The sequence below is a fragment of the Mustelus asterias genome, chromosome 4, assembly GCF_964213995.1.
Source record: "Mustelus asterias chromosome 4, sMusAst1.hap1.1, whole genome shotgun sequence".
NCBI classification, from domain to species: domain Eukaryota; kingdom Metazoa; phylum Chordata; class Chondrichthyes; order Carcharhiniformes; family Triakidae; genus Mustelus; species Mustelus asterias.
In genome coordinates, this window is record NC_135804.1 from 12,340,046 (window position 1) to 12,367,892 (window position 27,847).

The following is a 27,847-nucleotide window of genomic DNA, read 5'->3' on the forward strand; positions in this document are numbered from 1 at the left end:
ATAGTACAACAGTGCCTTTCAAAATACATGGATAAAAAATGAGAACTAAGACATGCTTTCAATATTTTCTATTGCATGTAAAGTCAAAAAGCTACAATTTCTACACAACACAGAAGTAGACATATGAAACCATTAATGGTTATGAATAGTTTCTGGATTATATTGCGTGCAGTGTTGTGGAATTTGAAAATTATTTTTTTGTGTTCAGCATTTTTTTATGGACACCAGAGTAATTTACTTTAATAAAATGTTGAATTGCAATATTCCCAAAGTGACTGTACAGAAGATGCTACATAAACAGCTACATGATATTAGTCTCCCAGTCCCCATGCACATTGACCTATTGTTCTCAATATTAGCCAGCAAACACTTAGCGCATTCTTATGACATTCCTCTGTCCAATTTTAATAGCAGTGTTAATCTGTTTTATGCAAATTGATCATACAAAACAGCCCAGAAGCAATCCCTCCATTACTGCACTCGGCACTAATTTCCATGTTGATGTTACTCTCTTAATTACCAGAACTTTGCATTGTTTTATTCAATCAGTTACTTATCCATTTCAAAACTTCTTCCCCACTCTGTGCTTTTCCAACAATGTGTTAAATACTATTCTCGGATGTGGCACTCTGTAGTCTAGAAATATAACATTTACCGAGTTTGCCTCATCAACAAACGCGGTTAATTCTCAAAAAACTCCAGTAAATGTATCAATCAAGATTTATCACTTGTTGACTACTTATTAATACGTTTGATCTCCCCTGATGCGTTTCATTGGCTTTCTCCCAAATGCTTCACCATTGTTTCAGAGTGCTTTCTATTTTCTTAATCCACCACCACCATCAGGTTCTTGAATCTATAGTTTCTTTGATTATCACATTTTTTATCCCCCTTTTATAGATTGGCACCAAAATAATTTATTTTCAATCCTTTAACACAACTACTATATTCAGCATTGCATTCAAAATATCCATCACAATGCGAGCAATTTAATGGCTAGTTCCTTTGCTCCAGTGGATCAGAAGCTGAGAGAACATGCAATCCCAACCAACTATTTTTCCCCTTGTCCTTTAAATTCTCATCCTGCATGGTGAAGTCAGCCATCTAAGAAGTGGCACAAATTAGTCATAAAGGACAGATGCCATTCGTTGGCAATCTGTAATGTCCTCCATATCCCACAGAGAAACCAAAGGCTCCCACTGTTTTCTCCAAATACATCTATTCCCTGTGGTCTTCTCATTTATTCTCATATCTGGTCATTGATTTCTTTACCTCTTTTTCCTATATGCCTGATTCTATCATGCCAGTAGTTTGCTCTCAGTACAAAAATTCTTTTTATTACTTATCTCTTACATTAATGTTCTTGTTATCCAGGTTGATTTATCTTAAATGCATTTTCAGCACAAACGTATTCCTAACAAGGCCAGCATTCATTGCCTACTGTTAGTTTCCCTTAAGGTGGTACTGGTGAGCTTTTCGTTTGAATCGCTGAATGTGGTGAAGGCACTCCTACAGTGCCACAATATTCGAGGTGTCAAATGACAGAGAGAAACACAAACTGATCTATTGGGACTCACTGGGGTCTTGTCTGTTAGCTGTTAATGGTTTAATATGAGTGTTTGCTTTACTGCTTGAAAATGACAGGTAGAGTAGAAAGGTTACAAAACTGCATGAGTTTTCATCCTCCGAACATCCACACTTGAAGTCACTCCTCTGATAAAATTGCATGTCACCACAAAATATATTCTAATTAGAGCTCATGTTAAAAACTACACTTTAAAAGAATATTGCTAACTTAGTAAATTAATACATTTGAGGGAAATATTTTCTTTGGGATTCACGGCTACATTTTATTGCTGTGTGTTAAAAAGCACAGCTCTCCAGTTAGAATTATATGGTTATTCTCATGTTTATTGTCCTTTACTTACAAAGTCAGAAGAGATTTCCTTTTACCTCAGATAAATTATGTAGTGCATCCAGCTGAATAAACATTATAAATTTTGTAAGATTACCGCAGATTGTGAAAAGAAAAAAAATTAATTTTTCTCCCTTCAAGAGCCGTGATTAAAATTCACAAATGACAAATGAAAGTAAAACACCCAGTTTATTTTTTTTCTCTAACTTCACAGTGCAAGAATGGACTACAGTAAAATGAGGGGGGGGGGGGCGGGTGGTGGTGGGCGGGGGAGGTAAGTCTTCACTATAAATGGGGGGGGGGGGGAGGTAAGTCTTCACTATATCTTCCGTCAAACGAAGGAAGACTTATCGTGGAATAATAACAGGCACTACTTTATTCAGGGCTCTGCATACACAGGGCAGGGAATGTAAAATGAAAACTTGATCTCCAGTAATATTCAGATACCTAGATACAAAATGAATGTAGAGCATTGCCAAAGAAAGTATTGAATTTCCTGCTTCAATTCAAGCTCGACTGAAGCATTAAGTTGTAAAATTAAGTTGTAAACCTGATTTGACTGAAGTGGAAAGGAAGGTGCTCACAACCGACGTGACAGATTGACATATTTTACTCCAACTTAATTTATACCACTGAGGCAGACTTTGGGCTGCATCCCATTTATTAACAGAGAGAAGCACATCTGTTAAAACTCCAGTACAATAGATGGCAACCCACTGGAACCGGAAAAGTAACCCAATAGTCTCAGAACTTTCTGCAAGCTCTGGGCATTTTGATCCATCACGTTGAGAAAGGGGGGAAAAAAATCACTTTGGTTTGCTCGAAACATCTGCTGAGCTCTCGCTACTCAAACACACTCTAGTCTTCTACTCATAACCTGCCAACAAAAATATTTGTCTGAATGAAGGATTGTGCAAATCGTGGGATAATGGTAATCTGCTTGACAAGCTTACAAATTTCAAATATTGTCAGAGAGACCAGCTCCAACAAGATTCCTCCTGACGACCCTTCATTCAGTGCAATTAGTTTCAAAGGTAGATCCTGATTTACTTCATGGATTACTAAATACAGGTACGATATCATCAAACATTTCGTACTATCAGCAATGGAAGAGAATATCCTTTTCTCCTCTTCCTTATTTCAATAACTGCAAACAGCAATCATCACAAAATGAGATGAAAATATTAAGAAAACTCTGAATATACTTCCAAGACCAATACACAGTTTTATAATCACTTGAGCAAGATTACTAGAAGAGTCTCACACATTAGTACTATACCTAAAAAATGCTTGTCTCCTCTAAAATTAATATTCAAGCATTGCAGTAAACAAATAAACTAAGGCAGTGAGACAGAAATTGCTCCAAGGCACTTGCTCTATATGGCAAAAGATGATAGATGGTTTCAGCTGAAAAATACCTAAGGTTTCTGTTGGAATCACATTTTACTTGGCCAAAGACCTAGGTTTTACATCACAACCAGCTGGTCACTTGCTCTTTCAAACAGAAAACATCATTGAGCCCTTATGGTGTAAGCAGATGTCTTCTTTTTTTAAGATATGACATAATTATATCACTGCACATAATCAAGATTGACTAAGGAATGCAAACGAGGACAATACCATGTCTAAAATAAGGACACTACAGCCATGCTGGGATATTATCGCTTTTCTTTCACAAAGATCAAAGTCTCGGATTTAAAAGTATCAATGGCACCAGTAAAATATCATGTAGGTTTCTCTCACAACTCTCACAAGAGCAACAATAGTACAATATCATCAGTGTGACAGTCGCATACTTGATGGGATGAATGACCTGTTTCTGTGCTATTACATTATCTGATTTTATGTTGGTCTTCAAGAAATTACTAATAACTTAATATTGTATAATTTTTTTCCAAAAACACACATTTCACTTGAAAACAAATAAATAAAACTGACATCCAAACTGTCAGTTGGCCCTCCCTTCTTCCCAATCAGCTGAAATGATACACATGAGAGTGGGCCTCTCCAGTTTGGATCACCTGTCCCAAGGATTTGATCACCTTTATAAGCACGGCTTGTATTTTCCACAGTTTCTCTCATTTGTTTTCAAAAGCTAAATCCTCCTACACACCAATTCAAGCATTCTAGTCTGTGAAACACTGAGTTTAACTTATATAATCTCAGTATGAAATATGTACAGCTGGAGTTTTACTTTGGGCAGGCACCTCCCACGACATGCAATCCAACTCATTTCAAAGTGCTTTGTGAGGTGGTCACTTACCATTGACTTGGTAAAAGGACGAGCCAAGGCAAACAGTAGGGTGTACAACCACCAGCTGCGGTGTATTGAAGAGTACATCATGTTTCCTGGATGCAAAGCGTTGGATGTTACTCCATGAGGTGACAGGCGGCGGTTCAGCTCGTTCGAGAAGAGAATATTACAAAGCTTTGATCGGTTATAGGCAAGCATGGCCCAGTAGTCTTTCTTAGCAGGAGAAAGCAGACTAAAATCCAGCTTCCCCAAGGGATCCTTTATATCAGTGAATCTGAAATACATACGAAAAAGTGGACATTATTTTCTAATTTCAATGAATATGACCTGAAATACCAAATGTTTCTAGTATCTGGCAGAGGCAATAATTGTGAAGCACAGCTAACAAATGGAGACCGAAACATCACTTTCTTTTTAAAATTGACTGCTATAGAATCCTAAAGTTATTTTATCTGGTGATATTCCAAGGAAAAATGTTGCAGTTGCAACAATGGTGAAATTGCCAGTAATTGCTGTATTTACTCTTGTAAGTCTGTCCGCACTATCTGGTGTCTGCACATGTGCAGTTACAGTAAGAGTTCAAACAACACCAGGTTAAAGTCCAACAGGTTTATTTGGTAGCAAATACCATTAGCTTTCGGAGCGCTGCTCCTTCATCAGATGGAGTGGAAATCTGCTCTCAAACAGGGCACAGAGACACAAAATCAAGTTACAGAATACTGATTAGAATGCGAATCCCTACAACCAACCAGGTCTTAAAGATACAGACAATGTGAGTGGAGGGACCTCCTCACAAGACAAACACGGGACACGGTGGACAGAGTACCCTTCGTCGTCCAGTACTTCCCCGGAGCGGAGAAGCTACGGCATCTCCTCCAGAGCCTTCAACATGTCATTGATGAAGACGAACATCTCGCCAAGGCCATCCCCACACCCCCACTTCTTGCCTTCAAACAACCGCACAACCTCTAACAGACCATTGTCCGCAGCAAACTACCCAGCCTTCAGGAGAACAGTGACCACGACACCACAAACCCTGCCACAGCAACCTCTGCAAGCCTGCCGGATCATCGACACGGATGCCATCATCTCACGTGAGAACACCATCTACCAGGTACACGGTATCTACTCTTGCAACGCGGCCAACGTTGTCTACCTGATACGCTGCAGGAAAGGATGTCCCGAGGCATGGTACATTGGGGAAACCATGCAGATGCTACAACAACGGATGAATGAACACCGCTCGACAATCACCAGGCAAGACTGTTCTCTTCCTGTGGGGGAGCACTTCAGCAAACACGGGCATTCAGCCTCTGATCTTCGGGTAAGCGTTCTCCAAGGCGGCCTTCACGACACACGACAGCGCAGAGTCGCTGAGCAGAAACTGATAGCCAAGTTCCGCACACATGAGGACGGCCTAAACCGGGATGTTGGATTTATGTCACACTATCAGTAACCCCCACAGCTTGCTTCCTGGATTTGCAGAATCTCCTGTCTGGAGACAATACACATCTCTTTAGCTTGTGCTTAATGCTCCCTCCACTCACATTGTCTGTATCTTTAAGACCTGGTTGGCTGGGATTCGCATTCTAATCAGTATTCTGTAACTTGATTTTTTGTCTCTGTGCCCTGTTTGAGAGCAGATTTCCACTCCATCTGACGAAGGAGCAGCGCTCCGAAAGCGAATGGTATTTGCTACCAAATAAACCTGTTGGACTTTAACCTGGTGTTGTTAAAACTATTACAGTGTTTACCCCAGTCCAACGCCGGCATCTCCACATCATGTGTAGTTAAGCAGTGTACTACGTCATAATACCTGAACAACCTCTCTCGCATTGAAAAACTAATTTTATATTTGCGTGAAGATCTCTTAGCGCTGGTGCCAGATTCAAGCTAATGTCAGGGAAGCAGCAATCAACACAGAGATGGTCAGTTCTTTGTGGCCAGATTTTTTTTTCCATGGATAGTGGTGGGCCCCATCGCTTTGCCGCTGACCACAAAATCTAGACCCTAGTGTTTGTGCGTCAAACGAAACAGTTCTCTGAATTTGAAGTCTGAATATAACGGGGTTCCTGAGCTCGGAACTGCTAACCACCAGGCTTATACACAGATCAAATCAACCCTTCCCTTCAAAGATGAACACATTGGTACACAATCTCTTCTCCCTCCTCGACCAACTCAATTAGACTACCTGAAGACAAATAAGCCTGAGTCTAAAAAATAAGCCATTTGCACGAATCCCAAAACAAAATCAGTACAAACCTCTCAGCCATCATAAACCAAACTGGAACAAACACACACTTATTTTGATTGTTTCAGCATTGTCAAGGGGAAGCATTTAGATTTTTTGATTTGATTTGATTTATTATTATCACATTTATTAACATGATGTGGGGATGCCGGCGTTGGACTGGGGTAAGCAGAGTACGAAGTCTCACAACATCAGGTTAAGTTAACCTGGTGCTGTGAGACTTCTTACACGTATTATCATACAGTGAAAAGTATTGTTTCTTGCGCGCTATACAGACAAAACATACCGTTCATAGAGAAGGAAACGAGAGAGTGTAGAATGTAATGTTACATAGAACATAGAACAGTACAGCACAGAACAGGCCCTTCGGCCCACGATGTTGTGCCGAGCTTTATCCGAAACCAAGATCAAGCTATTCCACTCCCTATCATCCTGGTGTGCTCCATGTGCCTATCCAATAACCGCTTAAATGTTCCTAAAGTGTCTGACTCCACTATCACTGCAGGCAGTCCATTCCACACCCCAACCACTCTCTGCGTAAAGAACCTACCTCTGATATCCTTCCTATATCTCCCACTACGAACCCTATAGTTATGCCCCCTTGTAATAGCTCCATCCACCCGAGGAAATAGTCTTTGAACGTTCACTCTATCTATCCCCTTCATCATTTTATAAACCTCTGTTAAGTCTCCCCTCAGCCTCCTCCGCTCCAGAGAGAACAGCCCTAGCTCCCTCAACCTTTCCTCATAAGACCTACCCTCCAAACCAGGCAGCATCCTGGTACATCTCCTCTGCACTCTTTCCAGCGCTTCCACATCCTTCTTATAGTGAGGTGACTAGAACTGCACATAATATTCCAAATGTGGTCTCACCAAGGTCCTGTACAGTTGCAGCATAACCCCACGGCTCTTAAACTCCAACCCCCTGTTAATAAAAGCTAACACACTATAGGCCTTCTTCACAGCTCTATCCACTTGAGTGGCAACCTTTAGAGATCTGTGGATATGGACCCCAAGATCTCTCTGTTCCTCCACAGTCTTCAGAACCCTACCTTTGACCCTGTAATCCACATTTAAATTTGTCCTACCAAAATGAATCACCTCACATTTATCAGGGTTAAACTCCATTTGCCATTTTTCAGCCCAGCTTTGCATCCTATCTATGTCTCTTTGCAGCCTACAACAGCCCTCCACCTCATCCACTACTCCACCAATCTTGGTGTCATCAGCAAATTTACTGATCCACCCTTCAGCCCCCTCCTCGAAGTCATTAATAAAAATCACAAAGAGCAGAGGACCAAGCACTGATCCCTGTGGCACTCCGCTAGCAACCTGCCTCCAATCCGAAAATTTTCCATCCACCACCACCCTCTGTCTTCGATCAGACAGACAATTACAGTCATAGCTAGGGTGTAGAGAAAGATCAACTTAATGCAAGGTAAGTCTATTCAAAAGTCCGACAGCAGCAGGGAAGAAGCTGTTCTTGTGTCGTTGGTATGTGACCTCAGACTTTTGTATCTTTTTCCCAACGGAAGAAGGTGGAAAAGAGAATGTCCGGGACGCATGGGGTCCTTAATTATGCTGGCTGCTTTGCCGAGGCAGCGGGAAGTGTAGACAGAGTCAATGGATGGGAGGTGGGTTTGCGTGATGGACTGAAAAACAAGTTACAAGATGTACACAGGAGGACAGGTTTGGTGCAATATGTTTCATTTTAAAAAGAGGGTTCAGCTTTATCTAATCCAAATGCTACAAATTAAAGATTTTTCTGAATAAATCCCAGTTCCCTCAATTCAGACAAGTTCATATCACTTCATCCAGTAGAATACCTATTTCTAGAGTGTACACATTTGTGCGTGCTGTATGCACTTGTCAAGGAAAGGGATGGTAGAAGCAATAAAATTGGCCCATATTCACCATTCTTCAAGCTTTGAAAAATGAAATTGTTTAACTACTGTGCGTTAGTACAAAATGTCAGGTTAGTTATGTATCATTAACACATTTATTGGGAAGTGGTTTAATGTTAATTAAACTAATTCACCCTAAATCTTTGACAGTGCACAGACCATCATCCCGCGATTACATGAGCTCATATGGCATTAGTAACAAAACACTGCATTTTACTTTATCATTCCACCAAGTTAAAAATATCTATTGCACATAATAATTGTTCATATGTTCTGACTCCCTGCTACTGAAAGATCATCATTTAGACCTCAACACATCACCAAATGGATCTCTCTCTTCTCCCTCACAATGTACACGTATCTGTTATAGCTACTTAATACCTTCAGTGCTACTGATTGCTGTCTATTGTATCTTATGACTGTCACTAAAACTGAACCGTGCTTACAGACATTGATGTCCTAATAACTTGGAGGAGCAATTATCAAATAATATTTGACATCGAGTCACATAAGATGACATTAGGTCAGAAATGAGAAAGGTCTGAAAGAGTACCTCGGAGAAGAGAAACGTAGAGGGACTGATAGATTTAGGGAGGGAACTTGCATTTCAGCCCGAAGCAGCTGAAGGCTTGGTGGCCAATAAAGCACTTAGAATCTCTACAGTGCAGAAGGAGGCCATTTGGCCCATTAAGCCAGCACCAACAACAGTCCCACTCAGGTCCTATCCCCATAACCCTATGTATTTATCCTGCAAATCCTCCTGACACTAAGGGGCAATTTAGCATGGCCAATCAACCTAACCTGCACATCTATGGATTGTGGGAGGAAACTGGAGCACCCGGAGGAAACCCACGCAGACACGGAGAGAATGCGCAAACTCCACACAGGCAGTCACCCAAGGACGGACTTGAACATGGGTCCCTGGAGCTGTGAGGCAGCAGTGCTAACAACTGTGCCACCGTGCCACCTTGGTGTATGCACAAGAGACCAGAATTAAATAAGCATGGAGATCTCAGAGGGTTGTAGGGCTGGAGGAGGTTAGAGAGATAAGGAGGCTGTGGAAAGATTGGAAGACAAGAATAGGATCATAAAAATTGAGGTGGTGTTGGACAGGGAACAGGCGTTCGCGAGCACAGGAGTGACAGTTCAATAGAGCGAGGCGAAATTTGGATGTGGGCAGCAGAGTTTCAAATTTTTTAGGGAGTGGGGAGAAAGAAGGCTGGCCCTGACAGCGTTGCAATAGTCAAATGTAGACATAGTTAATGCATAGGTAAGAGTTTCAGTTGCTGATAAGCTGTGGCAGGGGTTAAGTTAGGCGTTGTCCAGGAGAAGTATCATAGAATCCCTACAGTGCAGAAGGAGGCCTTTTGGCCCATCGAGTCTGCACCAATCACAATCCCACCCAGGCCCTATTCCCGCAAGCCCACGTATTTACCCTCCAATCCCCTGACACTAAGGGGCAATTTAGCACGGCCAATCAACCTAACCTGCACATCTTTGGACTGTGGGAGGAAACCGGAGCACCCAGAGGAAACCCATGCAGACATGGGGAGAATGTGCCAACTCCAGACAGACAGTGACCTGAGGCTGGAATTGAACCCAAGTCCCTGGCGCTGTGAGGCAACAGTGCTAACCACTGTGCCGCCATGCCACTAAGTAGGCAGACTTGGTGGTGAAGTGATTGTGGTCAAATGCCCACCGTGGGGTTCACATAGTACTCCAAGGTTTCAAGCAGTATCGTTGAGCCTCAGACTGTTACCAGGGAACTCACATTTTTTAAACCAATATTTTTGATAAATAATCAACTGAATTCTGGTTAAGTTGATTGTTAGGTTTTGAGTAAGCAGAGGTTTTAAGCTTAAGTATGGTCTTGACCAGTAGTCACCAGTCAGTTGGGACCAATGTGGTTTTATTTCAAGGGGCTATAAATCAAGACCTTAGGTTAACCTCAATAATAGGCAAGTCTTGCATAAAGGGAATTGAAAATTTATGAAGCCGCAGAGCCTTACTAATTACAGTAATTCTAAAAAGGCTGCACACATTTAAATTGATCCAGAGTAATTGCTACTTTTATTCATTATCAAAAGAAATTTGTGTGTAATTTTGTCTTAACCTCACAAAATACAGTCACGAAGGCTGAAATTTATGATGTGAAGAGTGTTTGGGCAAAACACTTCTCGGGACTCGAGGGAAACGCCATAAAATAAGATTTTTATTAAATGCACAGATGCCATTTTGATTTAATATGAGCTATAAACAAAGTATGAGTTTCGAAGTGTAACACAAGCCCTACGTGGCTTGCTGCTCAGTAGAACTTTGTGATTGATTGTTGAAATCTCTTCAGTGTTTATTGTATATGATTGTGGCTTCCATAGAAGTAGATAGATATCTTATACATATATTTTATACAATTATATGAATGCGAGTTGTGCAAAACTCACACCTATTTGTTATTCCACTGTAAGGATTTGGTCAAAAAATGCAGATCGGCAAAGCCATTGGACAATATAGCCAATTCCTCAGACTGAAACATAGAAACAATGGGTGGGATTTTACAGCCTCACTCGAGCGAGACCGGAAAATCCCCGCCTGAGGTCAACGACATTTCCATTGTCCGCCCCTTGTCTGCTCCAATTCCATGGTGGGCGAGGCAGTAGAATTCCGGCGATAGAAACCAGAAGTAGAAGTAGGTCATTTAGCCCTTCGAGCCTGCTCCGCCATTCATTTTGATCATGGCTGATCATCAAATTCAATATCCTGATTCCCCTCTTCCTCCCATATCCCTTGATTCCTTTAGCCCCAAGAGCGATATCTACTTTCTTCTTGAAATCAGACAACGTTTTGGCCTCAACTATTTTCTTTCATAGTAAACTCGACACATTCACCTGGGTGAACAAATTTCTCCTCACCTCAATTATAAAAGGTTTACCCCTTATCCTCAAACTATGACCCCTAGTTCTGGACTCCCCCACCATTGGGGACATTCTTTCTGAATCATCCTGTCTAACCCTGTTAGAATTTTATAAGTTTCTTTGAGATCCCCTCTCACTCTTCTAAACTCATCAGTTTCTATGAGATCTGTACCATCAGCTGCGACATCCACCCCCACATGTCAAACACAGGAAGAATGGGCAGGAAAATATCGAACGAGGGTCACAAAGTTTCAGGTTAACAGGGTCAACTATTTAGGGTTGAGATGAGCAGAGATTTCTTCACTCAAAAGTTAAGAATGTTTGGAATTCTCCACCCCATAAGGTTGTAGGTGAGTACCTTCAAGTCTGAGCTCAATAGATATTTGAGCACTGAGAGAATCAACAGTCATAGAATCATAAGAGTAATTTTTGTCACAGATGGAGGCCATTCAGCCCATTAATTGCATGCTAGCTTTTTGCAGAGCAAACCAGCTAGCCTTATTAACCCATTCAACCCCTGTTACCATGTGGGATCATTTCCTTCATGTGCCCAATCATTTTTTTTAAAAACTCATCGATTGTTTCTGATTCCACTAGCCTCATGGCTGGTGGATTCCTAGTCATTACCACTCACTGCATAAAAGGTTCTTCTTCACATTTCCCTGCAACTCTTGTCTTAAATCTGCGTCCCCTAGCCTTTCCACTATCAGCTAATGGATACAATATTTCCTTGTCTACCCCACCCAAGCCAGTGGATAGGGCAGAGATGTGGAGTTGAAAAAGTAGTTCAAAACTGAATGGTGGAGCAGGCTTGAGAGACCGAATACAAAGAACAAAGAATACAGCACAGGAACAGGCCCGTGCCGCTCCCTGGTCCAAACTAGACCATTCTTTTGTATCCCTCCATTCCCACTCCGTTCATATGGCTGTCTAGATAAGTCTTAAACGTTCCCAGTGTGTCCGCCTCCACCACCTTGCCTGGCAGCGCATTCCAGGCCCCCACCACCCTCTGTGTAAAATATGTCCATCTGGTATCTGTGTTAAACCTCCCCCCCTTCACCTTGAACCTATGACCCCTCGTGAACATCACCACCGACCTGGGGAAAAGCTTCCCACCGTTCACCCTATCTATGCCTTTCATAATTTTATACACCTCTATTAAGTCTCCCCTCATCCTCCGTCTTTCCAGGGAGAACAACCCCAGTTTACCCAATCTCTCCTCATAACTAAGCCCCTCCATACCAGGTAACATCCTGGTAAACCTCCTCTGTACTCTCTCCAAAGCCTCCACGTCCTTCTGGTAGTGTGGCGACCAGAACTGGACCCAGTATTCCAGATGCGGCCGAACCAACGTTCTATACATCTGCAACATCAGACCCCAACTTTTATACTCTATGCCCCGTCCTATAAAGGCAAGCATGCCATATGCCTTCTTCACCGCCTTCTCCACCTGTGATGTCACTTTCAAGGATCTGTGGACTTGCGTATCTACACCCTTTATGGTTCTGCCATTTATCATATAGCTCCTCCCTACATTATTTATACCAAAATGCATCACTTCGCATTTATCAGGATTGAACTCCATCTGCCATTTCTTTGCCCAAATTTCCAGCCTGTCTATATCCTTCTGTAGCTTCTGACAATGCTCCTCACTATCTGCAAGTCCTGCCAATTTTGTGTCGTCTGCAAACTTACTGATCACCCCAGTTACACCTTCTTCCAGATCATTTATATAAATCACAAACAGCAGAGGTCCCAATACAGAGCCCTGCGGAACACCACTAGTCACAGGCCTCCAGCCGGAAAAAGACCCTTCCACTACCACCCTCTGTCTTCTGTGACCAAGCCAGTTCTCCACCCATCTAGCCACCTCCCCCTTTATTCCATGAGATCCAACCTTTTTCACCAGCCTACCATGAGGGACTTTGTCAAACGCTTTACTAAAGTCCATATAGACGACATCCACGGCCCTTCCCTCGTCAACCATTTTGGTCACTTCTTCAAAAAACTCCACCAGGTTAGTGAGGCATGACCTCCCTCTCACAAAACCATGCTGACTATCGTTAATGAGTTTATTCCTTTCTAAATGCGCATACATCCTATCTCTAAGAATCTTCTCCAACAACTTCCCCACCACGGACGTCAAGCTCACCGACCTATAATTACCCGGGTTATCCTTCCTACCCTTCTTAAATAACGGGACCACATTAGCTATCCTCCAATCCTCTGGGACCTCACCTGCGTCCAGTGACGAGACAAAGATTTGCGTCAGAGGCCCTGCGATTTCATCTCTCGTCTCCCTGAGCAGCCTTGGATAGATTCCATCAGGCCCTGGGGATTTGTCAGTCTTTAAATTCTCTAACAAACCTAACACTTCCTCCTTTGTATTGGAGATTCCTATCCCTATTACATATGTCATTTTGTTTCTATGGAATTACCTTCAAGGATTAAGTCTACACATGTACATTTCCACAGATCCATTGATTCCACTGCCTCGGCAAAGCAGCCAGCATGCTCTCTTCCTCCTTTTCCCATCGGGAAAAAGATACAAAAGTCTGAGGTCACGTACCAACCGACTCAAGAATAGTTCCTTCCCTGCAGCTATCAGAATTTTGAATGGACTTACCTTGCATTAAGTTGATCTTTCTCGACACCCTAACTATGACTGTAACACTACATTCTGCACTCTCTCGTTTCCTTCTCTATGAACGGTATGCTTTGTCTGTATAGCACAAGCAATAATACTTTTCACTGTATGCCAATACATGTGACAATAATAAATCAAATCAAATAACAGCAAACTCCTTAATTCGTCTCAAGCAAAGTAAACAAGGTGTACTGCATCTAAAACGGACTTAGATTTAGAGTTCGGAAAATCAATTTCCACTTCATAGACTGAAGAAACTTTATAGCAAATTTACTTCCTTCAGATAATTCAGAATCATGAGATTTTGCATATTTAATCACATTACAATCTAAAGCTATAACTTGACACAACCAATAACTTCACAAGTATAGCGAAGCACTTTAGAATGAATATCAGGGCCCGTCAAAAGGAGGGGAGGAGAGGGGGAATTTAAAAATATAACTGCTTACAAACCAGAAATTAATGTGGCAGGATTTGATGTTCCTACATCTATAAAAAGGACTGTGACATACGAGGTACCAAACAATTCTTTGATGGAGCATGAAACAAAGAAACTACATGGTGATGTTTAATTGTCTCTGACATAATCGTTAAATGCCAGATGTTTAATTTTTTTTTAACCAAGTATTATACATCTCACTGACTGAGAAAAGGTATAATGTAGTCACACTTCAAAATTTGTAGATGTTACTTGTTTAGGAAAATCTATATAGACACCAATGCCTTATTCCAGAAATAGTTTTTTTTTTGTAAATTGTAATGGGAAATCTTTGAGCTGGTGGTGACACATACTTTCACGCATGCTGGTGAGAAATGATTTTATTTCACCGTTTTTTCTTTATATGCAATTACATGCAAATAAGGTTGCTTTTTAATTTTCATTGCTGACAGATCATCCATCAAGTCCAGTTAATGGGTGATTAAAACTGTAATACTGTCAACCAAAACTTAGCAAATGTGATACAGTATATCACTGATATAAAGATGCTTATACCTATTAACAGTTTAAGCTAAGTACTGGCATTTTCTCCTGAAGTAATAATAAAGCAATTCTGGAATTGTGGCAAAAGGAGAAGAAAATGACACAGACTTATAATATATGATAACATTTATATTGTACATAGTGAAATAGAAATGTTTGCAGTACAAAAATCAATTGTTTCACATAGCTTCAAAAAACTACACACAATTTTGTTAGAGTTGTCTCAAAGGTTCCATAGTACAATTACCAATTCCATTGCCCAGGGGATCAATATGCTAGCCATGTTAAATTCAAGGCTGATCATTTACATGAGTGAAACACTAAATACTTGATTACACTGCTCCCAAATCCATTTGAAAAAATAAGCACTTAGAGGATCAAACCCACACAAAAGAAATGGAATCCCTCACCAACAATGGAAGGTGGGCTATCACTCACTTAACATCTAAAATGAGTTGAGTTATGGGTCTTGCACTCAACAAAGAAATGCCATAACTTGCAATCAGTGAAATTGCCTTTACATAATTCTCTTCTACACTTTAGGCCAGGATTAATGGATACACGAGTGATAACAAGGCAGTAATCTAATTGAGGGGTTCAGATCATTTATATATGAAAGAATGCACAACTGACTGTGCCTGAGTAATCGAATTAAAAGATTCACAGTACATCAAAATATGAAGCTAAAGTGTTCTAACTTATTTGAACCCCTTAATGGGTAATAGACTTGAAGTCAATACCTGGTATTTACCATTTTTAATGCTACACTATAGTTTTGTTCACACTGAATCAACTGATATGCTGCTTTATGATAACAGAAGTCACACGATTCTGGGTTCAAGTCCCACTCCAGGACCTGAGCACCAAAATGATCCCATGACACTATTTCAAAGAAGAGGCGAAGAGTTGCCCCCAGTGCCGTAACTAATATTGTCCCTAAATTGACATCACAAAGAACAGATTTTCTGGTAATTACCACACTTCTGTTTGTGGAAATTTTAATAGTGACAATAGACCCAGCATGGCTGCGTGGTGGCACAGTGGTGAGCACTGTTGCCTCACAGCACCAGGGACCCGGGTTCAATTCCGGCCTCGGGTGACTGTTGGAGTTTGCACATCCTCCCAGTGTCTGCGTGGGTTTCCTCCCACAGTCCAAAGATGTGTAAGTTAGATAGATTGGCCATGCTAAATTGTCCCTTAGTGTCCAAAGTTGTGCAGGTTAGGTGGATCAGCCATGGTCAATGGATGCATGGGGTTACAAAGATAGGGAGGGGGGGGATGGTCTAGTTAGAGTGCTCTTTCAGAGGGTCAGTGAAGATTCGCGGGCCAAATTACCCCTTCTGCATTGTCGGGATTCTATGGATTTTGTCACCAGAAATTTCCAGCCAATGTTAACAAACTTCTGGTTACTCTGCAAATTTTTCTAATGTAGAGCTTCACTCCCAATACACTTTCATTTGGATCTGCTCCCTGTTCCCATCTAAGTTACTTGTTCCAACATGGACCATGACAACTAGATTTAACCCCTCTCTTTCCAAGTTGTTTTCCAGCTGCCATTAAATATCCATTCCTCTGGCAGCATATCCTTCAGGATTCTTGTTCTTGGCTGCAGAGGATGCTACCTATCTGTCTAATTATAGAATCCCGATTTTACTCTTCCCTACCCAGACAGCCTGATGCAACTTACAATGGAGCCAGTGCAAAGTCAGCAAAAATCTAAAAGTGAGTGTTAACTCTGATCTTCATGTGTCGGAACGTAACAACCCAAAATAGTTTTTAGAGAAACCTCAGAATTATGCATCAGTGCAGCAATGCAACACTTTCCTTGTTGCAATCAAGTGGAGTCATTCGGGTTGTGGGTTTAAGGCCCACCTCAGGGACTTAAGCACAAATATTTAGCTTGACACTCCAGAGTTGCACTGAGGGAGTTATGCACTGTTAGGACAAAACATTGAAACCAAGGTCCTATCTGCCTTCTGAGGTGAACGCAACAGGTCCAATTGCACAACCTCAAAGCAAAGTGTCCTGGACAATACACATTCCTCAATCACTAAAAACAGATTATCTGCTCATTAGCACATTGCTGTTTGTGGGCTACCATGTTTTCTACAACAGTGCCCACACATCAAAAATACTGTACTGGCAGTAGAGAGCTTTCACCCTAAGGTTGTGAAAGGTGCTATAGAAAGGCCAGCCTTTCTATTTGATGCAATGCCCAAATGATAATTGTTTTACAATTTTGGAGAGAAAATAAATTTAATAAATTTGCATCAATTTAGATTGACACTTGGGACTACTTCAATTGTATATTTTAATAAATTGCTAAATTGTCCCTTTAGTGTCAGGGGGACTAGCTAAGGTAAATACATGGGGTTATGGGAATAGGGCCTGGGTGGAATTGTGGTCGGTGCAGACTCGATGGGCTGAATACCCTCCTACTGCACTGTAGGCATTCTACGATTCCATGATTCTATAATAAATGAGAAAAGGAGGGAAACAAGTCAATTTTAGATCAAAATGATGATTAGGAGCGAGTTAATATGATCACATTTCCAAGTATGGTTGCACTGAACAGTTACTGCTGCATCGATAAAATGGAAAGCTGAAGGCATATGCAATCATCACTTTAAAAACAATATACTTTATTGAAAGACCCAAATCTTTGTAAACAACAGTTCAGCTGGAGTGATGGAATACAATCAAGGACATTATTTGTATCCACTTTAATACTGAAGGTGGCTGAAAGTATTACTTTTTAGGTTTCACTTTTGTTATCGTTGGCGTGCAGTTCCATTCCGTGACAGAAGAAAAGCTTTGTTTCACAAAAGGATTTTAAACAGAACAGACTGTCAAAATAGTCAAATACTTGCTACACTGGGAACTTCGCTCTGAAAAGTCAAAGGAAATCAAACGGGTGCAGCAGGTGAGTGTGTATATTTAATGAGGAAAAGCTCCTGTTATTTTTTTAAATTCTGCTATAGGATGTGGGCTGGCTAGACCAGCATTTGTAGCCCATCCCTTGTAGCCCTTGAGAAGGTGATGATGAGCCACCTTCTTGAACAGCTGCAGCTCATGCAGTGTACGTGCACCGACAGTGCTATGAGGGAGGGAGCTCCAGGATTTTGATACAGTTGCAGTCAGGATGGTGTGTGGCTTGGAGGGGAACTTGCAGGTGGGTGGTTTTCCCATGCATCCGCTGCCCTTGTCCTTCTAGATGGTGGTGGTCTCTGGTCAGTTCCCCATCAGGAGGCTTGGGGTGATCTTATAGATGTCTATAAAATAATGAGGGGCATAGATAAGGTAAATAGTCAACATCTTTTCCCAAAGGTAGGGGAGTCTAAAACTAGAGGGCATAGGTTTAAGGTGAGAGGGGAGAGATATAAAAGTGTCCAGAGGGGCAATGTTTTCACACAGAGGGTGGTGAGTGTCTGGAACGAGCTGCCAGAGGTAATAGTAGAGGCAGGTACAATTTTGTCTTAAAATGCATTTAGACAGTTGCATGAGTAAAATGGGTATAGAAGGATATGGGCCAAATGCGGGCAATTGGGACTAGCTTAGTGGTAAAAACTGGACAGCATGGACAAGTTGGGCCAAAGGGCCTGTTTCCACGCTGTAAACCCCTATGACTCTATCAAACACATATAGGCGGGAATTCTCTGGCTGTTCACTTTGGTGGGATTCTCTGGTCGCACCCCCACCAATCGCAGATTTCCTGGTGGGGTGGCTTCAATTAGCATTCCCATTGGCAGTGGCAATGGATTCCACCACCAGTGAACGGCGTGGTGCTGCCAGCGAATGGCACACTGACTACCACTGCTGAGAAAACTGCTGAGGGGAGGCCAGAGAATCTCACCCGTAATGGTGACAGCCCCAATTACAACTAACAATGTCTATAATATAAACTTAATGACCAAGTACAAGAAAAGTAGATATATAACATACTAATCAATGTGTAGCAAATGGGAAAAGCGACCACATCATAGAATCATCAACTACCAAATAAATACCAAATAAAGCATTTAGATAGTTACATGGGTAAGATGGGGAAAGAGGGATATGGGCCAAATACAGGCAATTGGGATTAGCTTAGGGATTTTTAAAAAAGGGCGGCATGGACAAGTTGGGCTGAAGGGCCTGTTTCCATGCTGTAAACTTCTTTGACTCTAAGACTTTAAATAGTCAGCAAAACATTCTAATAAAAGAAGTGAGACAAAGCAATGATCAACTTTTTTGAAAAGCCTTTCAACCATCAACTCAGTTTTTTACTGGTGCATGATGATTAGTAACACAATACATAGAAAAATGGTACACATTTTACAGGAAAAAGATTAAACCTTACCTTTACAGTAACTTAAATTTATATAGCATCCCTTAAAAAAATCTCAAGATGTTTCCTGAATATCTGTAAAAGATATGAGCATTGAGGCATGAAGTAAAAGATGACGTGTGACTAAAAGCTGGCCAGCGAGAATCTTTGTAAAGGAACAGAGGGAGTAGCCCCGACCTGAAAACTTTCACGTGACATAATTTGCTTTCCAAAACTTTCATTTGACGTCAGCTGCACTCAACGACAATCATCTTGTCATCGTTTGACGTCAATTGTTCTAAAATGCTATCAGTTTGTCACCATTTGATATCACTTGCACACGCGAGCAGTTATCTGGCGATCATTCTGTTTCATTTTCACTCAGAACCAACGACCTTGCTATTACATTCACACAGAACCATCCTTGCAAGGTCAATTGGTGTCATTGCCATCAAAGGCCATTCTGCAGCGAACACAACAAAACATGACTAAGTCCCAATGTTGTAGGTCCCAGCTGATTATGTATGCAGTATATTGCATACACTTCTACATTCCATTCAAACTCTCTCCTTCTCTCTAATTTCCTCCTCTCTCCCCTCCATCTCACCACATGCCTTATTTTCCACCCCTTTTTCACTCTGTTCCCTTTCCCCTCTCCATCTTTTCCCCTTCCCTTCCCTTTATTTTCCCATCCCCTCCATTCCTTTCCCCCTCTCATTCCTTCCACCCTCCCCTCTCCTCTTTTTCCCCCACCCACCTATCCCCCCTCCACGTCCCCCCACTCTCTCTTTCCCCTTCTCACCTGAGGGGAACTAAGGCAAATTACAAGATGATTGGTGGAATTGTCCCAAAAAATTCGAAGTGTCATAAAGGAAAGAGGCTGGAGGGAGGGCAAGAGAGAGACTGGAGGGAGGGGGAGAGAGAGACTGGAGGGAGGGGGAGAGAGAGACTGGAGGGAGGGCGAGAGAGAGACTGGAGGGAGGGGGAGTGAGAGACTGGAGGGAGGGGGAGAGAGAGACTGGAGGGAGGGGGAGAGAGAGACTGGAGGGAAAGGGAGAGACTGGAGGGAGGGGAGAGAGAGACTGGAGGGAGGGGAGAGAGAGAGGCTGGAGGGAGGGGTAGAGAGAAGGCTGGAGGGAGGGGGAGAGAGAGACTGGAGGGAGGGGGAGAGAGAGAGACTGGAGGGAGGGGGAGAGAGAGAGGCTGGAGGGAGGGCGAGAGAGAGAGAGAGAGAGACTGGAGGGAGGGGGAGAAAAAGACTGGAGGGATGGGGAGAGAGAGACTGGAGGGAAAGGGAGAGACTGGAGGGAGGGGAGAGAGAGACTGGAGGGAGGGGAGAGAGAGACTGGAGGGAGGGGAGAGAGAGATTGGAGGGAGGGGAGAGAGAGATTGGAGGGAGGGGAGAGAGAGACTGGAGGGAGGGGAGAGAGAGATTGGAGGGAGGGGAGAGAGAGAGAGAGAGACTGAAGGGAGGGGGAGAAAGAGCCTGGAGGGAGGGGGAGTGAGAGACTGGAGGGAGGGGGAGAGAGAGACTGGAGGGAGGGGGAGAGAGAGACTGGAGGGAAAGGGAGAGACTGGAGGGAGGGGAGAGAGAGACTGGAGGGAGGGGAGAGAGAGAGGCTGGAGGGAGGGGTAGAGAGAAGGCTGGAGGGAGGGGGAGAGAGAGACTGGAGGGAGGGGGAGAGAGAGAGACTGGAGGGAGGGGGAGAGAGAGAGGCTGGAGGGAGGGCGAGAGAGAGAGAGAGACTGGAGGGAGGGGGAGAAAAAGACTGGAGGGATGGGGAGAGAGAGACTGGAGGGAAAGGGAGAGACTGGAGGGAGGGGAGAGAGAGACTGGAGGGAGGGGAGAGAGAGACTGGAGGGAGGGGAGAGAGAGATTGGAGGGAGGGGAGAGAGAGATTGGAGGGAGGGGAGAGAGAGACTGGAGGGAGGGGAGAGAGAGATTGGAGGGAGGGGAGAGAGAGAGAGAGAGACTGAAGGGAGGGGGAGAAAGAGCCTGGAGGGAGGGGGAGAGAGAGATTGGAGGGCGAGGGAGAGTGGCTTTCAGAGCGCGGTGTGGCTTTCAGAGCGCGGTGTGGCTTTCAGAGTGCAGGGTGGCTTTCAGAGTTATCAAATTCATTCCAAATTCAAACTATTGTTGTCAAATTGCAATTGAGAGCATTGAGAATACATCAAAGCAATAATGGTGTCAACATTTATGGGTTGGAAAGGAATGGAAAAATTTGGGGATTTAAGGACGAGGATGAGAAGCTTTGATCCAGCTTAGGCTAGACTTTCATCTTCCAGTCAGGTCACGGGAGTCGGGGCATCTCCCAACTCTGTGTACCCACTTCGGGAGAATGTGCCAATAAAGAAGGTATTTTTGTTCTTTGTGCGTGGTCGGGTGCTAACATGAGTCAGACCTGTTGTCCCAGGAAATAGTTCAGAGGCAGTCACAGGGGCAGCTGGGGACTGAGATAAGCTGGTTAAAAGGCTTGCCCCAATGCTTTGGGACTTTATCACAGTTGTAATAATGGCAAACAAAAAACAGTCATTTTGCCCTCACCCTTCACATTCACTCATCCCCCAGACAGTCCTATATCCCATCCATGCCACCCCATGACTCCATGGCCCCTCATTCCTTCCATGCCACTCTTATGGAAGTCTGGGTTCCCAACAAAAACTCATTATGTATTCTTGGCTGACAGTCAAGAAATCTACGAGCATATTGAAACAACTGTGTTTCAGGGAAAAACATTACTTGACCGACAGCTCTGGCTCACTGATGCATTCTCTCAATAGCACAATGCTTATTTAACAAGATAAGAGGTTTCAAGTGCTTGCAGTTTTTGCTATTAATACTTTAAATGGTCTGGATCACTGACACTTTTATAGTGCTGTAGTAAAAGCAGTTTTTAATAAAGTGGAAAGCTATGAATGATTTTTAAAGTTTTTTATTGGCACTATAGGGTTGGTTCTATACAGAGTGTATAGTAGATGAATGGTTGGGGAAGTGCTGTACCATTGCACGGAGAATATGATGGGCCATGGGGTTGGGTGGAGTCATAACCTGACATGGAGGGGCCATGGGTAAGATTTATTGAATTTATTTTTGAAAAGATTACCTCACATAGACAACTGTTCACGACATGAAAATTTCAGAGGACTTGGGACATGCCTATCCCTGCAATGGGGCAGGTCAGGTCAGGAGTGAAGGGTGTAGGTTTGCAATCTGAACCAGCCCACACCCTTAAAACACATTGGTGCAAATTGTGGACACTGGAAATGGGTTCAGGATTCGCGGAACCGGTCCCGGCCATGACTTTTACACTTCCATAGAGTCTCCCCAACTCCATGAAAATCCAGCTTGCTGCATTTGAGGATGCAGAGTCAGCATAGATCGACTGGTGTTAAGAGTGGGATCAATGGGAGGGCAGGGTGCATGCAGCAGAGTTTTGAATTTATGGAGGGTTGAAGGAAGAGGGGCCATTAAGGGGGGCATTGGTATAGTCAGACCGAGAGATAAGAGAAGTAATTATAGAGCTTACAGAAAAGTAGGTGCTGAGGTAGAGGTGGAAGCAGACAATTCTATGTTAGTAAGTGATCTTTATGCTGACAAGGTCTTGGTGCTGAAATTCAGCTCAGGATGTCATCGCTGCAAACCACTGGGTTGAGCCTGACAGAAACAGAATCTGCAGCAAGTTTTCAGCAGAGGTTGGGATGGGGTCGAGAGGTTAAAATGATGAGTTCAGTCTTTCCAATGCCAGCCAAGCAATCCAACAGCATGAATGCAGTCTAGGGTTTGAGAGAGCTGGGGGAGAGCTGGGTGTCATCGGCATGAATATGCAAGCTGCACTACATATCTGCAGATGATGCCACGATAGGCAAGCATGTGCATCTGGGAATAATAAATTCCTGGAGGACTTCAGAGATTATAATGCAAGGAAGCGATGTGTTGATGCGCTAAGTACATTCTCCCAGGTAATAATGGAATCATGAAAAAACAACATCGCAAATCTGGATGGTGAAGGAAAGGCTGAGGATGAGGATGGTATGCCATATTTGTGTTTAATGCTGTCAAGAGGTCAAATGTGATGAGTATCCATGGACTATGCCTTTCTGAAAAGCCTAGGACTTCAGCTTAAACTGTTTCTCAGAGCTGTCACAGTTAGCTTTAAGAGGAGATCCAACGATAACTCCCAGAATCAATTGATATTCACAACTTCCCATGGTACCTGCTTAGATTTATTTACTCTGCTGTAATATTTTTAGCTGTGACATGAGAGAAAAATGCATCTTGTTATTTATCTAGTCCGCAGTGGGCAAGAAAAATACCATTAACTTATTTTCCAGCAATCAATAAATAACACTTAAATTTTGATATCTCTGAACACATTACTCAAATTTCTTTACACATCCCTTCCAGTATACAGTAATTTTACTCAACCACCGCAATCCAGTCACTTTTTACAACAATTAATCTTCAATTTTCCACAAGTCATGCCAGAGGAGATCAGAGCAATAAACTTCATGTTGTATGTCACAGAATTGTAGACTTTTTAAATGATATTCCCATTTCTCTATTCTAAAATATACTTAATTGTCATAGGTAAAATAATTGCATTTTGCCTTTTTCCAGAAAATACATCAAGCTCATTGCAGTGAAAGCCTAAAGATTTTCTTTTTGAGTATTTACAGATCTCACAGGCCATTCTTGCAGGACAAGTAGACCTGGCACTGTTTCCTGCCCTTCCACTGTTCGGAGGATGAAATCTAGTCAGCCAGTTTAATCTATGGTCATTTTGGCTGTCATCAAAGGGCAGTGGAAATCTGCAATTCTCGCCTCCGCAAAGCTGTTGAGCCTTGGAGTCAATTGAAAATGTCAAATTTGAGATTAACAGATCTTGTTCGGTGACGATACGAAATGTTACAGAACCGAGGAACGTCGATGAAGTTAAAGTACAGGGACAGCCATGATCTAGCTAAATGGCTTGAGAAGTTGAATGGCATACCCCTGTTCCTAAGCTCCTAATTTTCCAAGTCAGTATAGGGATTCTTTCCCTCTTCACTTTTACTTTTACTTTTCCTTCTTCTCATCCTTGTTAACATTGCTCTACACTAGCGTTTGAAATAAATCAAGTGGACCAACAGCACCAAGGCTCCATTGGGTCATTCTATTGCCAATTATTGGATTAGCACTACGATTTGCTGACTTTCTGACAAAAGCCTCTGCTGACCTCCATTTGGCGAGGCCTGACCAGCGTGGTACCAGAGAAAGATCCGCAGAAATCAGAGTGTGCTGTACAACTAAGTGTATATAATATCCTGTTAGTGCATTAGATTAGTGACTAATTTAGGAAAATAATAATTCAAGGTACACTGCAGCACCTAGGAACAAGTACCAGTAAAATGGAAATGGTCAAAACAATTCTGTATAGGTCATGGTAACAAAAACAATCCTATTTTTCTCCACGGTCTCCAGGCTCCACGTCTGAAAGATTCCAGTTCTTTTGCAGAATAAGTGACGGGTCGGCACGGCAGCACAGTGGTTAGAACTGCTGCCTCATCGTGCCAGGGACGCGGGTTCGATTCCCGGCTTGGGTCACTGTCTGTGCGGAGTCAGCACGTTCTTCCTGTGTCCGTGTGGGTTTCTTCCGGGTGCTCCAGTTTCCTCCCATAGTCCAAAGATGTGTGGGTCAGGTGGATTGGCCATGCTAAATTTTTGATTTGATTTATTATTGTCACGTGTATTAACATACAGTGAAAAGAATAGTTTCTTTTGTGCTATACAGACAAAACATAGCGTTCATAGAAAAGGAAACGAGAGAGTGCAGGATGTAATGTTACAGTCATAGCTAGGGTGTAGAGAAAGATCAACTTAATGCAAGGTAAGTCAATTCAAAAGTCTGACAGCAGCAGGGAAGAAGCTGTTCTTGAGTCGGTTGGTACATGACCTCAGATTCTTGTATCTTTTTCCCGATGGAAGAGAGAATGTCCGGGGTGCGTGGGGTCTTTAATTATGCTGGCTGCTTTGCTAAGGCAGCAGGAAGTGTAGACAGAGTCAATGGATGGGAGGCTGGTCTGCGTGATGGATTGGGCTACATTCACGACCTTTTGTAGTCCTTGCGGTCTTGGGCAGAGCAGGAGCCATACCAAGATGTGTTACAACCAGAAAGAATGCTTTCTATGGTGCATCTGTAAAAGTTGGTGAGAGTCGTAGCTGACCGGCCAAATTTCCTTAGTCTTCTGAGAAAGTAGAGGCGTTGGTGGGCTTTCTTAACCATAGTGTCCCTATTTGCCTCTTAGCGTCAGGGGGACTAGCTAGGGGTTATGGGGATAGGGGCTGGGTGGGATTGTGGTCGGTGCAGAATTGAAGGGCCGAATGGCTTACTTCTGCCTGCAGTGCTGATTGTACAGCATCTAGTTGTACAGCACACACTGATTTCCACAGATCTTTCCCTGGTACCATGCTGGTCAGGTCCTGGCCAAATAGGAGGTCAGTAGAGGGTTCAGTCTGAAAGTCAGGAAATCAAGGTGATGACCCAATAATTGGCAACATCTGTACGATTCTATGAAAAGTTCTGTAAAATAACTGCAAAAACCCCACAGGAAAGAAATATGCAAAGCAAAAAGAATTAATAATCCATAGAAGGTCCCAACAGGAATTATTCTCAGTGTAATTAGTCTAGAAAACACAATGTAGCTGTTAAAGAGTTAACAACAATTGATTCTGACCATTCTTTTCTTCAAGTTATGGATTTAGAAATGTTGGCAAAAAAAAACACCATTTTGACTTCTGCTATAATGATGCACTGGAGGCTTTTAACTTAAAAAACCATAATGTCAATTCCAAAATGCAATAAAGCAGTTTAAAATATATGAACTGGAAATCACATTCCTGAATATTTGATGTTGGTCGACATCTTAATTTTAACCATCAGAAACATTGCTCTAGTCTTAACATTTTTAGAACCATAGTTTTCACTACAGAAGGAAGCAATTCATCCCATTGTGCCTGCCAGTCCTTCGACAAAGCAATTAAAAACTAATCCCACTGGCCTGCTCTCTCCCAATTGCACTTTATCTTCCGTCTGTTTCAAGTGATAATCTGCTCTACCCTTAAAAGGCACAACTGTCAAAAAATATACATTTGTAAAAAATCTTGCAACATGTCCCTTTTTCCCTCCAAAGTAAATTTGTTTGCTTTGTACTGATGTATTTTCAACCTTTTAAATTTGGGGAAGCTGGAATAAAAGCCAATTTAGCTAACCAAGTCAATAAATTTCACAGGCATGTACAATCTGTCATGGGCTGTACCCCATCCACTTAATCTCACAAGAACAGGGCTTAACAGATTGGAGATCTACCTCGTTTTGAATCATGAAATATTTATATTTCTTCAACGAAACTTGCAAATTGGACACATTGTGACAACATTAAAATGTTGCCTCTATGTTTGAAGCTTGTTTCTTCCAATGGGCCAATTACACATCTTGACTAATGATTTAATGCCACCTCAATAGGTGCTGTATGACCCTGGAAAGGCAGATTAATTAACAAGTATCACAAACACCATCACTGCTGTTGACCAACCCACGGAAGTAAAGACTGCTATTCATTGCAGCAAAGATAGTGCTGGGTCGGTGTAAACTTTGCATCAGGAAAATTGGTCAGTTTCTGTACCTCCTCACTCGGAGTATTCTGTATTTTTATCATTCTTTCACAGGATGTGGGCATCGCTGGCTAAGCCAGCATTTATTGCCAATACCCACTTGCCCTCGAGAAGGTGGTGGTGAGGCATGGCATTGAACTGCTGCAGTCCCGGTGGAGAAGCACAGTCATAGTGCGGTTAGGAAGGAAGTTCCAGGATTTTGACTCAGCAATAGTGAAGAAACCGTGATAATCACTGTGGTGTGTGGCTTGTAGGGGAACTTGCAGCTGCCAGTCATTCGGTTACTCTTGTTCTTCAAGTTGATAGAGGTCAGGGGTTTGAAAGCTGCTGGCCGCTGCAGTGCATCTTGTATTTGGTACACACCGCAGCCACTGTGCTTTAGTGTTGGAGGGAGAGAATGCTTAAGGGCGGGGGGCGGGGATAGTGGGGTTCCAAATCAAGTGGAGATGCTTTGTCCTAGGTGGTGTTCAGCTTCCTGGTTGTTGGAGTGAAAAGGGTCAAATGGCCAGCTTGGTACCTGCTTTGCCAGAATTCTTCACTCAAAGATAAAGTTTGTGTGGTGGCATCGTGGTATTGCCGCTGGACTAGTAATATAGAGATCCAGGGTAATGCTCTGGGGATCCAGGTTTGAATCACACCATGGCAGATGGTGCAATTTGAATTCAATACAAAATTGGAATTAAAAGTCTAATAATGATCATGAAACTATTGTCAATTGTTGTAAAAACTCATCTAGTTCACTGATGTCCTTTAGGAAAGGAAATCTGCCGTCCGTACCTGGTCTGGCCTATATGTGACTCGAGATCCACATCAATGTGGTTGAGTCAACTGCCTTCTGAAATGGAGGGCAGTTAAGGATGAGCAATAGATGTTGGTCAGGAGCCACTGAATGGTCAGCTGCTCCATCCGCGCCTCTCGCGCTGTTCCGTCCCCGCCTCTCGGCTCTCGCATTGTACTGTCTGCCACTATGGAGTCATGCCCTTCTATCTGCCCCTCTCGGCCCTCGACCCATTCTGTCTGCCCCTT

At 42.7% G+C, this 27,847-nt stretch overlaps 1 protein-coding gene across 2 annotated transcripts in view; it reads right to left on the reverse strand.

The window, feature by feature from the left end:
* Positions 1–27,847, reverse strand: part of wwox (WW domain containing oxidoreductase) — a 924,282-nt gene that overhangs the window by 553,146 nt on the left and 343,289 nt on the right. For both annotated transcript variants that reach the window (XM_078210560.1, XM_078210561.1), the window contains exon 8: positions 4,179–4,443. In XM_078210560.1, the coding sequence (XP_078066686.1) occupies positions 4,179–4,443 (265 nt within the window). The remainder of the gene's footprint in view (positions 1–4,178; positions 4,444–27,847) is intronic.